Here is a 12,920-nt window from a genome sequence, read left to right as displayed (position 1 = left end):
TAGACAGCATCTTGAGGGTGTCCAAGACTTGAGCGCCCTCTGATTAGGTGAGCAGCATGTAGGCAGCTCAGGAGCCACTGGGTCACAGTGTGTAAATATTAGGGCTGTCAATCGGTTAAAAAAAATTAACTAATTAATCGCACAAATTTCTGTAATTAATCGCGATTAATCTATCAAGAAATTAATTGCATTTTTCTACTTAAGACTGAAACTTAAAAATGAATATCTTTTAATGTAAAATCATCAAATGAATGTAGAATAAACACAAAGAAAGTACATTTAAATTCAAAAAACATTTTAATGAACAGTGTAAATTCAAAAAAGAAAGCTCTCCTCTCATCCTCATACAACGTGTGTATTCTTGACACGATGGTTCCTCTCGAGGGTAAATTATAAGAGGTATCTCCCGATGCAACACGAAGTACTTCTCTCAGTCCATCATCCTCTACTGTGCTAACTGGGCGGCAGTTTTTAACAATCCAAGTAACCAAAGAATTGGTTAACCTTTCACTCACGGGTTTCGTCATTCGCCCACGAGTGCCACACTCCTGTAGAGTAGCCTGGCGAGGTCCTGTGGAGGAACTTGCAGCGGGGTGTTTTGCTCTCAGGTGATACGCCAAAGAGGTGGTACTTCTGTGGTAGTTGAATTCGGCTTTGCACACTGTGCAAATTGCTTTTGTTTTATCCAAAGAGCCGTCGGACAACTTTTTATACAGAAACTTTCCCCCTAAAAGTCCGTCGTTCGCCATCTTTCTGCCAATGACTCTCTTTTAATAAGAAAAGATGGTTGCCCGCAAGTGACCAAAGGTTAGGAGTCAGCCACCACCGGAAGTAAACAAAACCGCGTTAATTGCGTTAAAATTTTTTAACGCATTAAAAGTTTAAAATTAATCGCCAAAATTAACGCGTTAACTTTGACAGCACTAGTAAATATAAATATCACCAACAATACTCACACACAAATGTCCAACACCTGTATTTCATTCTGCAGTGCATTCCCCCTGTGACCTGCCTGTGACCCCCGTGTGACCTTTGACCGATTTGAAAGCAGAAAGGACAGCAGAGATCCTGACCCAAACCCCAACGACGTGCCGACTTTGATCCAAATGTGTTAAACAGTGCTGGAGTTACATGAGCCTCTCTGCGGCGCTCACATGTGCCTGATGGTCCGGTTGTTTGTCTGGACTGCCATCCAGACGTGTACATGGATGGAACATACCATGCATATGTGTTCAAATCAATCAACCACGAAAGATTTATATTTCCATGCCTGAATAAGCCAGTTAGTACTTCTTACAGGAAACTGCATCCAATCACACAATGATGAACGATCACGCTGTGTTTGCCAATAGGTTTATGCCCAGAAAGGTGGAACCTCCCATGTTTGCTTATGTTGGGAAATCCACAACAAAATTCCCGGATTAAGACCAAAATAAGTCGTCTGTTTGGTGTTCAACCCACAAAGTCTGTTCTGAGATAACGGACAAACAAAGCTGACCCAACACGATGAGGACACTGCTCTGGTTGCTCCCCGGCTGCTGTACAGAGTCTGAAGTCAAGGGGGGGGGGGGGGGGTCTGGGCTCTCATATGAAGCAGCTATGAAGCGTCTCTTGTAGTCACATCCTACATTGACAACATGTCACGGTGGAGGCTGCAGCTCTTTCTTTTCCTGATCCTTTTCTGCTGTTCCAATGCACAGATTCCTTTCAGTGCCTGGTAAAGCTGCTTCATGTCTCCTTCTTCTCCGTGAGACTGCATGTATTATGTGCTTACTCATCAAACTATTTTTCTGTTTTTTGCAGGAGAGCTGGGTTTTTCGATCATAGGTAAGGTGTCAAGGTTATGTTATTACCTCCCTATGTCTCCCAAAGTGATGAAATGGATCCATTGGAAGGAATTTTCATTGATAATTAAGTGGGATTTTGGATCAGGGTCTGGAAACAGGATTTTTTTCCCACTTAAACATTGAATGCCACCCTGTTTAAAGGAAAACTTCAGGCCTGTGTTTCAGTTGAGCTCTGATGCAGAGGTAGATAGATAGATAGATAGATAGATAGATAGATAGATAGATAGATAGATAGATAGATAGATAGATAGATAGATAGATAGATAGATAGATAGATAGATAGATAGATAGATAGATAGGTAGATTTACTTTATTCATCCCAAACTGGGAAATTATTAGCGCCACCATCAGGCTAATGCGCTGGATTTCAAATATTTTGACATTTTCAACGTTTACAGATGTGACAATTCTTCTTTATATTGTCAAAGTTTGGATTTATATTTGTAAACAAGTGCCATCACATATGTTTTGATCCTTCTTTGATGCTTTTTAAAGTTAAATGTGACGTTTCTACTAAAACAAACTGTCCTTATAGAAGCTGTGACTGAAACACAAAGTGTGTTTGCATGCAGACAGCAAAGTGGTTTTATTGTTTTGTGCTTGAATCTGCAGATTTTCACCGATTGCGGCATATTGGGAGCTCCATGAGTAAGTCACCACAATCTATCAGCTGAATCTCATTTTAACATTGGGTTTGAGTCTAAACTCTTTATTTTTATTTAAAAGCTGCACTGGGAAAACAGTCTTTACTTGACAGAGTGACAGATGTTTGTTTGTGAAAATCAACATAATTCATAAAACATAATTCATTGTGAAGTTTGAAAATCTGTCTGTAGCCCAGAAATCAGAAAAGTCCAGATTAAAAAAGCAACTGAAGACATTCCTGATTGTAAATGAATGTTTGATCATAAGTTCTTGTTTTGTTTGGTTGCGATATTGTAAGTTGTCACTTCCTCCATGTATTTCACATTAAAAGCCTTTGGTTGCTCTGCGGTCTGAAGGGCTTTTTGTTTGTGAAAGGCGCAGAGGAAGTGTGAAATTACACCCACAGCAGCTAAATGTGGAGTCAACCAAAGAACAAGGAAATCCAGAATAAGTCTTGGAATCTGGAAGTGAATTTTCAGTCACAGAAATGAAGAAAGATCCCAAAAGTCTTTTAAATAATGATAATTGTTTTGAGTCAAACTAGAACCTGAGGACGATATCATACGCAATCTGCACTCTGCCTCATCCTGTGCCCGTCTCGCTCTCATCCAGTTCAAGGTCCTACACAGGGTCCACTTCTCTAAATCCAGATTGGCCGAAATGTACACAGACGTAGATGAAAAATGGAATAGATGTTTGACGTCTCACTGTAACTTAAGCCACATGTTTTTTCTTTGCCCCAGGCTCCTCAACTACTGGGCGGGTTACTTCAACATACTGTCCACCATATTGGGAATACAAATTCAACCCTCCCCTTATATTGCCATCTTGGGTTCTCCGTATGACCTACACCGTTTTAACACCCCACAAAAGGAAATCATCATGTTCACCTCTTTGCCAGCGGCGCCTGCTCCTACATTGGAAATCCCTCACCCCTCCCTCTATTTCGCAATGGCTTAAGGATACAATGTTCTTTCTTAGACTCGAGAAAATCAAATACACTATGAGGAACCACACTGATAAATTCTATCAGAGATCAACCTTTCCTCTCCTATTTCACAGATCTACAGGCTATGCCAGACCAGTGACTGATTACCAGAACACCTTTCCTTTTTATTTTCTTTTATCATTTTATTTTGCATTTCAGGCAGTGCAGGACGGGGGTGTGTGAATGCGGGGTTGTATGGCTGTGGGGTTGGGTGGGGTTTCGGGGTGGGATGCCATCTCTCTGGTTCTTTCCTTTCCTGTTTGTTTCTGGGCTCTCATATTTTTGCAAACAACAAAAACAAACTAGAACCTGAGAAGGGACAAAAAAGGAGAATTCTTCATTTCCTGGAATTTCTCTCTTGTATCATCTGTATCATGGTGATGGTCGCTAGGAGACGCTGTCACTATTCAGCCGCAAAGATCACGGGTTCAGATAGATTACAGCCGGTCGACTTGCTTGAGTCGTCATAACACTGTCGCTTTAATGAGTCTCTGCATCCCCTCAAAAGCCTTTGATGTGAATGGCACCTAATCTAAGGCACGCTGTAAACTTCTGAATACCTTTAGAAGATTTGCAGTATTTCTTTGCTGTCGGTGTGAAAGATAACCTTTTTGTTTGTGTGTCTGCAGGAAAACAGAGCCAATCACCTCCTCACCAAAGTAAGATCTGCTCGCCACTTCTCACACCAAACATCTCCACTGTGTTCTGACACAGATGTTGTACAATGAATTATAAACTGTAATAACACATAATGTGACACTTTCCAGGTTCTACATTCAGAGGAGCCTTGTCAAATGTGTGAAAGCTAAAATACAGGAGTTTGCCTCTACATGGACTTCCTGTTTCTGCTCTCTGTTTATTTTACATCTTCACGTTCATACAGGCATAAAGGCCATGCAAACATTTCTGGAATTTCATTTTGATTGCAGTTGTTTTAACCTTAATTTGACCTTACAAAGTATTTAAATAGTACATTCATAGAGGTATATTTGGAAATAATGCTGGTAATGGTAATTCAAGACTCAACCTTTACTGTCCACAAAGGTAAAGTCTTATCTTTAGGTGCTCTTAAGACTCTGTGGTCCTGCAGGTTCCATCTGTTGGCTCCAGATCTGCTGAGAACAGACAGCCTAGAGAACATCTACCTGCAGGCCAGCGGCGTGTCCAGCCCCGTCACAGTGGCCATCACCATCCATGACTTCAACCGGAACACCATACTCCTCCGGGACGCTGTCACTCTCAGTCAGGAAAATGCCTTCCACACTCTGAAGACCATTCAGGTCAGTAACAAGAACACAACGTGCTGTGTGTTTGTGCAAGATTAAACCTGCCTGAAGTCTTCGCCCACGTTTAAAATCTAAAGAACACAATTCTCCCCCTCACCCCAGCTTCCTTCAGACCAGTTTGACCAGGACGAGAAAAAGAACAAGTACGTTAACCTGAAGGTGACATTTGAGGGCCACCTGACTGTGGAGAGGACCCTGCTGGTCTCCTTCCACAAAGGATACATCTTCATCCAGACGGACAAACCCATCTATAACCCCGGAGATACCGGTGAGAACTAAAGGGTTAGAACCAAAGATGCTGCTCAGATCTGACTTCTACTAAGATACACCGTTCTCTCTCCAGTGAGGTGCAGAGCCTTCGTGTCCTCTCCATCTTTCACAGCCTTTAACAGCTCCATCACAATAGATTACAAGGTATCCAAAAAACTGTCCATTCATTGTAAATCTACATTCTAAATATATTTAAGAATGTAAATGTGATAAAAAGGAAAAGATGACCTGTGTGTGTGTGTGTGTGTGTGTGTGTGTGTGTGTGTGTGTGTTTGTGTGTGTGTGTGTCAGAATCCAGAGGGTGTGGTGGTTAAACAGGTCACCAGAAGCAGAGCCAGTGATGGCGTCTTGGCTGACGCGTTGGTCCTGTCTGACTTCGTGAGGTACGGTGCTCCGTTCATCTGTCTGTTTGTTGGGCTATAGATGATATTCATCCAGAGGTTTCACCTCTTTAAACACGCCGTCTCTAGTTGGCTGAGTTTGTTAAAAATGCAAGTGCGAGTTGTTCTCCTATCAAAGTCCCATTTCAGCCATGATGTCTCTGAGCACTGTCATCATCATCATCATCATCATCATCATCTGTCCTCTTCGTGCTTAGTGGCACATAGGGCCTCCACTCTTTCTGGTCAGCCGCCCTCACCCACACCTCTTCAGCTGACCCACGTATCTCCTCGTTTCTGATATGATCTTGCCACCTTGTTTTAAGGATTCTTCTCAAACATTTATGCTGGAATACATCAATTGCTCTATTACCTCCTTCAGTCATTTTCCAAGTCTCACATCCGTATAACAAAACCGATAACACTAGCGTTATCAACAAGAACAAGAACAAAGAACAAAACATTACCCGTTACCCTGACATATTGCAACCTTGTTTGACTCCGGTCTTGATGCCAAACCACTCGCCAGTTTCACCCTGCTCTTTAACAGTACACTGGAAGTCTTCAAAGACTAGCTTCACGATTCGTACAATCTTCTCTTCTCTTCTCTCAAAGGCCTTCTCAAAGTCTATGAAGTTTACTTACAGGGTTGCTTGCCATTCATTAATCTGTTCTATGATATTCCTCAGCATAAAGACTTGCTCTGTCGTTCCCCTTCCTCTCCTGTAGCCTGCCGGTTCTTTCCTCAATCTCTTGTCAATTCCGTTCCGTATCCTGTCAATCACAGTCCTTCCTAGTATCTTTCCTACAAGAGACAGCCATGATATCCCCCTTGAGTTCTTGCACTCTTTCAGGTTTCCCTTCTTTGGTAGTTTTATGATCACTCCTCTCTTCCAATCCTCTGGGATGGTTTCCGATCTCCACACTTTTCCCAGCAGTTCATGTATCCTCTTGGCCGAGAACTCTACGTCAGTCTTCAGTAACTCAGCCATAATGTTATCGATTCCTGGCGCCTTCCTGTTCTTTAGTTTGGTGACTGCGTCCTTTCCTTCTCCAAGAGTTGGCACACTGACTGCTATTTCCTCTATCAGTTCTCCAAAGTCAAATCCTGCTTCCTCCTCTCATACTATCAGGTTAGGTGGTTGTTCACTGTTTAACACTTCTTTAAAGTGTTCTGTCCAACGCTTCTGCACTTCCTCTCTTTTACTGAGGGGGTTCCCATCCTTATCCAACACCGCAACACTATACCTTGGTCTTTCATTGCACAGTTTCTTTGTCAACCCATGTAAGGTTTTCATGTGCTGGCTACACACTGCCTCCTCTGCTTCACTTGCGATGTTTTCCAACCATTTCTTCTTGTCTGATCTTAGACTTTGTTTCACCTCCCTGTCTTCCTCTCTGTATTTTGTTCTCATCTGCCCCTTTACCCTCTCTTACCCTGTACTTAAGATCTTCTCATTCATCTGCTGTCACTGGTCTATTAACCTCCATGATTCTCCACTGATCCATGGCTTCTTCTTCTTCCGGGGTCTACCCAAGACTGCTTCCGCAACCTCTCTGTACGCCTTCTTCATAACCCGAAAATCTCGCTCCACTTCATTCTCCTCGTCCGCTGATTTTTCTTCTTCGAATACTTGGTACCTATTTCTCAAAATGATCTTAAATGCATTCCTCACATCTTCGTCCTTCAATTTGGATGTGTCATACTTGACTCGTCTGCTGACCTGTAGACCCTTGTGTCTTCCACCGAATTTCTAAACCGCTCGCTAACCAAAACATGGTCTATCTGGTTCCTCGTCCTGCCATCTGGTGAAATCCATGTTGCTTTGTGGATGGAACAATGTTCCTGTTATCACCAGTTAGTTGATGACACACATCTCACATAATGATTCTCCATTGTCGTTCCGCACTCCCAGTCCATGCTCGCCCATAACTCTTTCAAAGTCTTAGTTTTGATCTCCAACCTCTGCATTCATGTCTCCAGTGACGATTAACATATCATGCTGATTCCTATTCTCCACTACATCCTTCAGTCTTGTGTAGAACCCATCTTTCACCTGCTCATCTGCTTCTTCTGTGGGTGCATAAATGTGTATGACGGTCAATTTTATGTGCCTGGAGTAGAATCTGGCCTGAATCATTCTCTCACTAACTGGAGTCCATTCCATGAGAGCCACCGCTGCATTTTTCGAAATAAGTATCCCTACCCCCTCTCTATGAATGTGGTCATCCCTTCCACAATAAACCACGGTCTTGCCATCTTCCAGCTGCATCTTTCCCTGACCTGTCCAGTGAGTTTCCCCGATGCCCATGATGTCAATATCCCTCTTGCTCATTTCCTTTGCTGCTTGGGCAATATTGCCGTTGCTGTACAGCATTCTTACATTCCGATTGCCAATTCTCATAGCATGTTTTGGGTGGACCAATGGCCTTATCAGCCCGGGGGCGTCCGGATGGCTTTGGCCCCCGTGCTTCATAAAATCTCTACCATGAGATGCGGCCAGAGCATCCCCTTTATATACCACCAAAAGGTGATGATCCCTCGAGACGGTCTGAGCACTGACTGAACACTTAATTGTCTCTTGCAGTGAAGGAACCTGGACGGTGATCGCAAAGTTTGACCACTGGCAGCAGAACACTTTCACCGCCCACTTTGAAGTGAAGAAATATGGTAGGTCAAAGGCCAACTGTAGATTTTTGCAAATATTCTAAATAAAGTTCTATTTTGGAACAATCAGTGTTGGCATGGAGTTTAGTAATCCCTCCTTTGTAACAATGAGCAGCTGGATCTTCTTTTTATAATCAATGTCAAGTTAGAATTCCATCATACAAGGCTCTAACCTTGAGGCGCACTGCCACATCACCTGCCCGGTGGACGCGGTGCCCCTGGGCTGGGCCGTCAGAGCAGAGTGCATATTTGTGGCTGTGGCGAGGGCTCCTGAATCCTGACTGTGTTATATTAGTCTGTAAGGAATATGAAGGAAGATAAAGGAGAAACACTTGAAAATGACGGCGACTGATCAATACATCCCTGCAGACTGCGAAAAAAATAATGCGATCCGTAAAATTCAGCCACAGAAAAGCACCATTAACGATAAAACCCTCTCAAAACTCACTGTAGTTTTTAAAATGTCTTTTAAACAGCTGTCATTTCAAATCCACGGTGTTCCCACCCTGCAGACTCTTCCTCCTGCCCTCACTTTCGCGGTGGTCGTCTTCCCTGTTGTATCATGTACTGACGCGTCAGAGCTGGCGGTCGGTCGGTCGGTCAGTTAGGGCGATCGAGAACCATGTGAAGAACGTAGGCTTGGCTATTCTCCAAACATAGCGGGAGAGGCTCGCTGCATAGAATACATAGGAAGGAGGGATTTGTGTTTTTATTACATAACCAATGGAGCCAATGTGTTCCACGTGTTCCCGTTCTGTGCATCAAGCCGCGGGTGGAAGCGTGTGGGCTTCTACCAGCCATACTCCTTATTTATATGTTTACATGGCTGTGTTGTTCTCCCAGTGCTCCCTGCCTTCAATGTGACCTTGACACCCAGGAAGTCCTTCCTCAGCGTGGATGACACGGCACTGGAAGTGGAGATTTCAGCCAGGTCAGTCCAGCAGCCTGAGACACAACAGCTGGGATTACCTCACCTGTTTGGATCAGCCCTTCACATTCCAACACTCTGAATCTGAACTGGTCTAGACTTCACCTGTGACCTCTAAACCCAAGGCCTTTAGGACCTTGTGGGGACATTTGGTCCACACACTCGACGCACAGAAATGATGGAAGAGTTATGGAATTGGATCATTTCTGAATTATCCCCAAAGGTTTAGGAAAAGTAATGAAAACAGTTTGTCTCCAGGACACTGCCGAGGTGCCCTTGAGCAAGGCACCAAACCCCCAACACTGCTCCAGGGGCGGCGTGTCATGGCTGCCCTGCACTGACCCCTCTGCAAACCGTGTGTGTGTGTGCGTGTGTGTAAGAGGGGCACGCTAGACACATTTCAGATTGCCATGTTTGCATGGTGACGTGTTTGCATGTGTGATTTGACCCAATAAAGTTTCTACTCTGTTCTATATTTCCTGTAAATCTGAGATCTAGGAGACGTTACCTTGCAGTTCCCTGTTCCTGCATGACATTGATGAGACTCGCTCCAGCCATCGCCTCACTGCACAATTGAATGACAACATTTTGACGTGAGAACAGCGAGACCCCAAAGGGCTAAAGAGAGATAATGAGGGAATCCCCCGTGTCCGTGTTGCAGGTACCTGTACGGGGAGCCGGTCCAGGGGACGGCCTACGTGGTGTTTGGAGTGAAGACCAACAATCAGATGAGGAGGTTGCCATCGGTGAAGCAGGTGTCAGATGTAGGTCACTGCTTCCTTCTCATAACACCAGATGTCTTGTCTTGTAGTTTAAGCTGCACATTGATGAAGTGCTCTCTCTCTGTCCTGCAGCTGAGCAATGGAGTTGTCACACTGACCATGGAGGAGCTGAGGAGTATTCAGCCCAACATCAGGTCTCTGGTGGGCAGCTCTGTGTACGTCAAAGCCTCAGTCCTCACCAGGACAGGTAAGTGTGTCTGTCTGTATCTGTCTGTATCTGTCTGTGTCTGTCTGTGTCTGTGTGTGTGTGTGTGTGTGTGTGTGTGTTACATTAATAAGATGAAATTCCACCTGTAATAGAGAAAGCATTGCGACACACCTTAAGTGTAACGTAACCTTCCTCACACACTCCCAAGTTCATCAGCCTGGCTGAACAACTACAGATAATCAATACCTCCATTATCAAAAGTAGCGACTCCAGTGACTTGGTTGTGCTAGTCATCTTTGGACCAACATGCACTTTGACCCTGTGGACAAACACAAGGCACGACACCATTCTGCAGTTTGGATGCTTACTCATGTTCAGTCATCATCAGGCTGCATCAGGCTCTCACAGTCATCTCACAACTTGGCTTCTGGTTGTGTAGGAAAAGTCATGATGTTTTAAGATAAAATGATATTTTCTGTTCATGTCCCCGAGTCTGCATGATTTAAGTGGTTAGCAGGTCAAACACTGCTGATGTATCATATCTGATGTAGTACACGAGTAGTCCAGCTTCCTGATCATCTGCCGGTGATCCTGGTGCACCTTCTCTTCCCTCCTACAGGCAGCGACCTTGTTGAAGCAGAGAAGTCTGGCATTAAAGTAGTCCAGTCTCCCTACGTCGTGTCCTTCAAAGACTCACCAAAGTACTTCAAACCAGGCCTGCCGTTTGAATTCACAGTAAGGAGCGTCTGTCCCTCCACGTGTCCACCGTCTGCTGCTCGTTGTGTTTTAGCCTCTTTCAGCTCAGTGTCTGTGTGTGAGAATCCCCTCTGTCCAGATCCAGGTGAGCCACCACGACGGCTCCCCCACCCGCAACGTCCCCGTCAAGGTCAGTCTTCTGGAGACGCCGCTGATCGTCTCCGGCACCGCCAGAGCCAGCGTCAACATGCCCAAAGCTGGGACTCAGTTCGTCATACATGTTAGTACAACTGCACACCGCTCTTCCTCTGTTCGTACTCTGACATAACTTTACATTCACACGGGGCTTAAGCCAAACATGTAAATATTGTGTCATAGCTAAGAAGTGAGGTTTGAACATGAGAAGCTGCTGAAGAAAGACAAGGCCAAAGATGACCAACGCCTGTGAAACCACACCCAGTAAGACAAATTGTTGTTTACACTCAGTGTTCACAGCAGTGCTGCAGGACAGTTGGCTCTAAATCAGGGGTCTCCAACCCGGTCCTACCAGAGCCCCTATCCAGCAGGTTTGCTGTCCTGCCTTTAAATGAACTGCTTGCCCCTGGTATCCCAAGTACCTGAGAGCACACCTGAGAACTTGGAATACAAGGTGCAAGCCCTGATGGAGTGGCAGGATAGAAACCTGCTGGATGGGGGCTCTGGTAGGACCGGGTTGGAGACCCCTGCTCTAGATGTTGACGTTATTAAATCCTAAAATGAAATTGAAAATGGCATCACATCTCCTAATGTGATCCCTTGTGATGTTGGAGCTGTCAGAATGTGCCTGTGTGTGTGTGTGTGTGTGTGTTCAGGACGTCTTCTGAAAGCCCCGTGTTTCTCTGCGCCCTAGGCTCAGACGCAGCAGGACGGCCTGAGACCAGAGCAGCAGGCCAGGCAGCAGATCACGGTTCTTCCATACGTCGCTTTTAACCAAGGCAGTGGGAACTACCTGTACATCTCCACGGGGACCAACACAGTGTCTGTGGGAGACAGACTGTCTCTGATCCTCACCACCGCCACAGCAGATCCAGCCCACAGAGAATTCATCAAGCACATCACATATCTGGTGAGACAAGGACACTGCAGAGTGAAGTCTGATGTGGCCAACCAGCACATGCTAGTTAGTGGGCTGTAAAGACTTTTCTGTGAAGGTTCTCAGTCATCCAGGTCCTGGTATCCAAGGAGAAGTAAATCTTTAGCAACTGGACTTGCTGGTAAAAGCTCGAAGACGTTTCATCTCTCATCCCAAAGGCCTCTGGAGTTCTGGCAGTTTGAACCTCTCTAGAGTCGTAGTCAGGATCATTGATATTCTAATGATTCATAGTCAGTCAGGCTTGTCGTGCTGAGGAGGGCAGGTCTGCCACCTGTCGCCAACATGGAAGAACACGGAAGAAGCACCTCACCCTCTGTGAAGCAGGCCTGTGAAACTAAAAGAGCCTGCCGTAGGGGTTGAATGTAGGCGGGGTTTATCTCACTGGGGTGCGACCACGCCCCCTGGAGGAGGAGTCACTGCTACAAGCAGCTGATTTTATTCATCTCCAGGAAATAACTCTCTCTCTCTCTCTCTCTCTTTCTCTTTGTCTCCCGCTCTGCCTCTCTCCCTATGTCGCTCTCCTTCTCTCTCTCTCTCTTTCTCAGTCTGTCTCTCTCCCTCCCTCCCTCTTGCTCTCTGTCTCTGTCTCTCCCTGTCTCTCTCTTTCTCTCTTTCTCTCTCTCTCTCTCTCTCTCTCTCTCTCTGTGTGTGTGTGTGTGTGTGTGTGTGTGTCTCTCTCTCTGTCTCTGTGTGTGTGTGTAGGACTCTCTCTCTTTCTGTCTCCCTCTCTGCCTCTCTATCTCTATGTCGCTCTCCTCTCTCTCTCTCTCTTTCTCTCTCTGTCTCTCTCGCCCTCCCTCTCTCTCTTTCTCTCTCTGTCTCTCTCGCCCTCCCTCTCTCTCTGTCTCTCTCTCTGTGTCTCTCTCTCTCTCTCTCTCTCTCTCTCTCTCTCTCTCTGTCTGTCTCTCTCGCTCTCTGTCTCTCTCTGTCTCTCTTTTTCTCTCTCTCTCTCTGTGTGTCTCTCTCTGTCTCTGTGTGTGTGTGTAGGACTCTCTCTCTTTCTGTCTCCCTCTCCGCCTCTCTATCTCTATGTCGCTCTCCTCTCTCTCTCTCTCTTTCTCTCTCCTCTCTCTCTGTCTCTGTCTCTCTCTGTCTCTGTCTCTGTCTCTCTCTCTCGCTCTCTCTCTCTGTCTCTGTCTCTCTCGCTCTC

At 45.3% G+C, this 12,920-nt stretch overlaps 1 protein-coding gene and 1 long non-coding RNA gene across 2 annotated transcripts; both read left to right on the top strand.

Annotated features, from left to right (window-relative positions):
* The first annotated feature begins 182 nt into the window (after window positions 1-182).
* Window positions 183-749, top strand: LOC142989080 (uncharacterized). The gene is made up of 2 exons (XR_012960650.1): window positions 183-635; window positions 694-749. It is a non-coding gene; the product is annotated as an uncharacterized LOC142989080 (long non-coding RNA).
* An 861-nt stretch (window positions 750-1,610) lies between these two features.
* Window positions 1,611-11,827, top strand: LOC142989079 (A.superbus venom factor 2-like). The gene is made up of 15 exons (XM_076138462.1): window positions 1,611-1,717; window positions 1,804-1,827; window positions 2,460-2,495; window positions 4,110-4,139; window positions 4,571-4,760; window positions 4,869-5,034; window positions 5,110-5,180; window positions 5,328-5,419; window positions 8,005-8,087; window positions 8,928-9,015; window positions 9,674-9,776; window positions 9,867-9,981; window positions 10,562-10,677; window positions 10,778-10,918; window positions 11,528-11,827. The coding sequence occupies exons 1-15, from the start codon at window positions 1,638-1,640 to the stop codon at window positions 11,810-11,812; spliced, it is 1,620 nt and encodes a 539-aa protein (XP_075994577.1). The 5' UTR covers window positions 1,611-1,637; the 3' UTR covers window positions 11,813-11,827.
* Window positions 11,828-12,920: the final 1,093 nt, after the last annotated feature.

This window comes from Genypterus blacodes, unplaced genomic scaffold (genome assembly GCF_046128005.1).
Source record: "Genypterus blacodes isolate CSIRO-AG114 ecotype Tasmania unplaced genomic scaffold, CSIRO-AGI_Gbla_v1 ptg000370l_1, whole genome shotgun sequence".
NCBI classification, from domain to species: Eukaryota; Metazoa; Chordata; class Actinopteri; order Ophidiiformes; family Ophidiidae; genus Genypterus; species Genypterus blacodes.
Note: the sequence above shows the minus strand (reverse complement) of the source record. Positions and strands in the feature narration are given on the sequence as shown.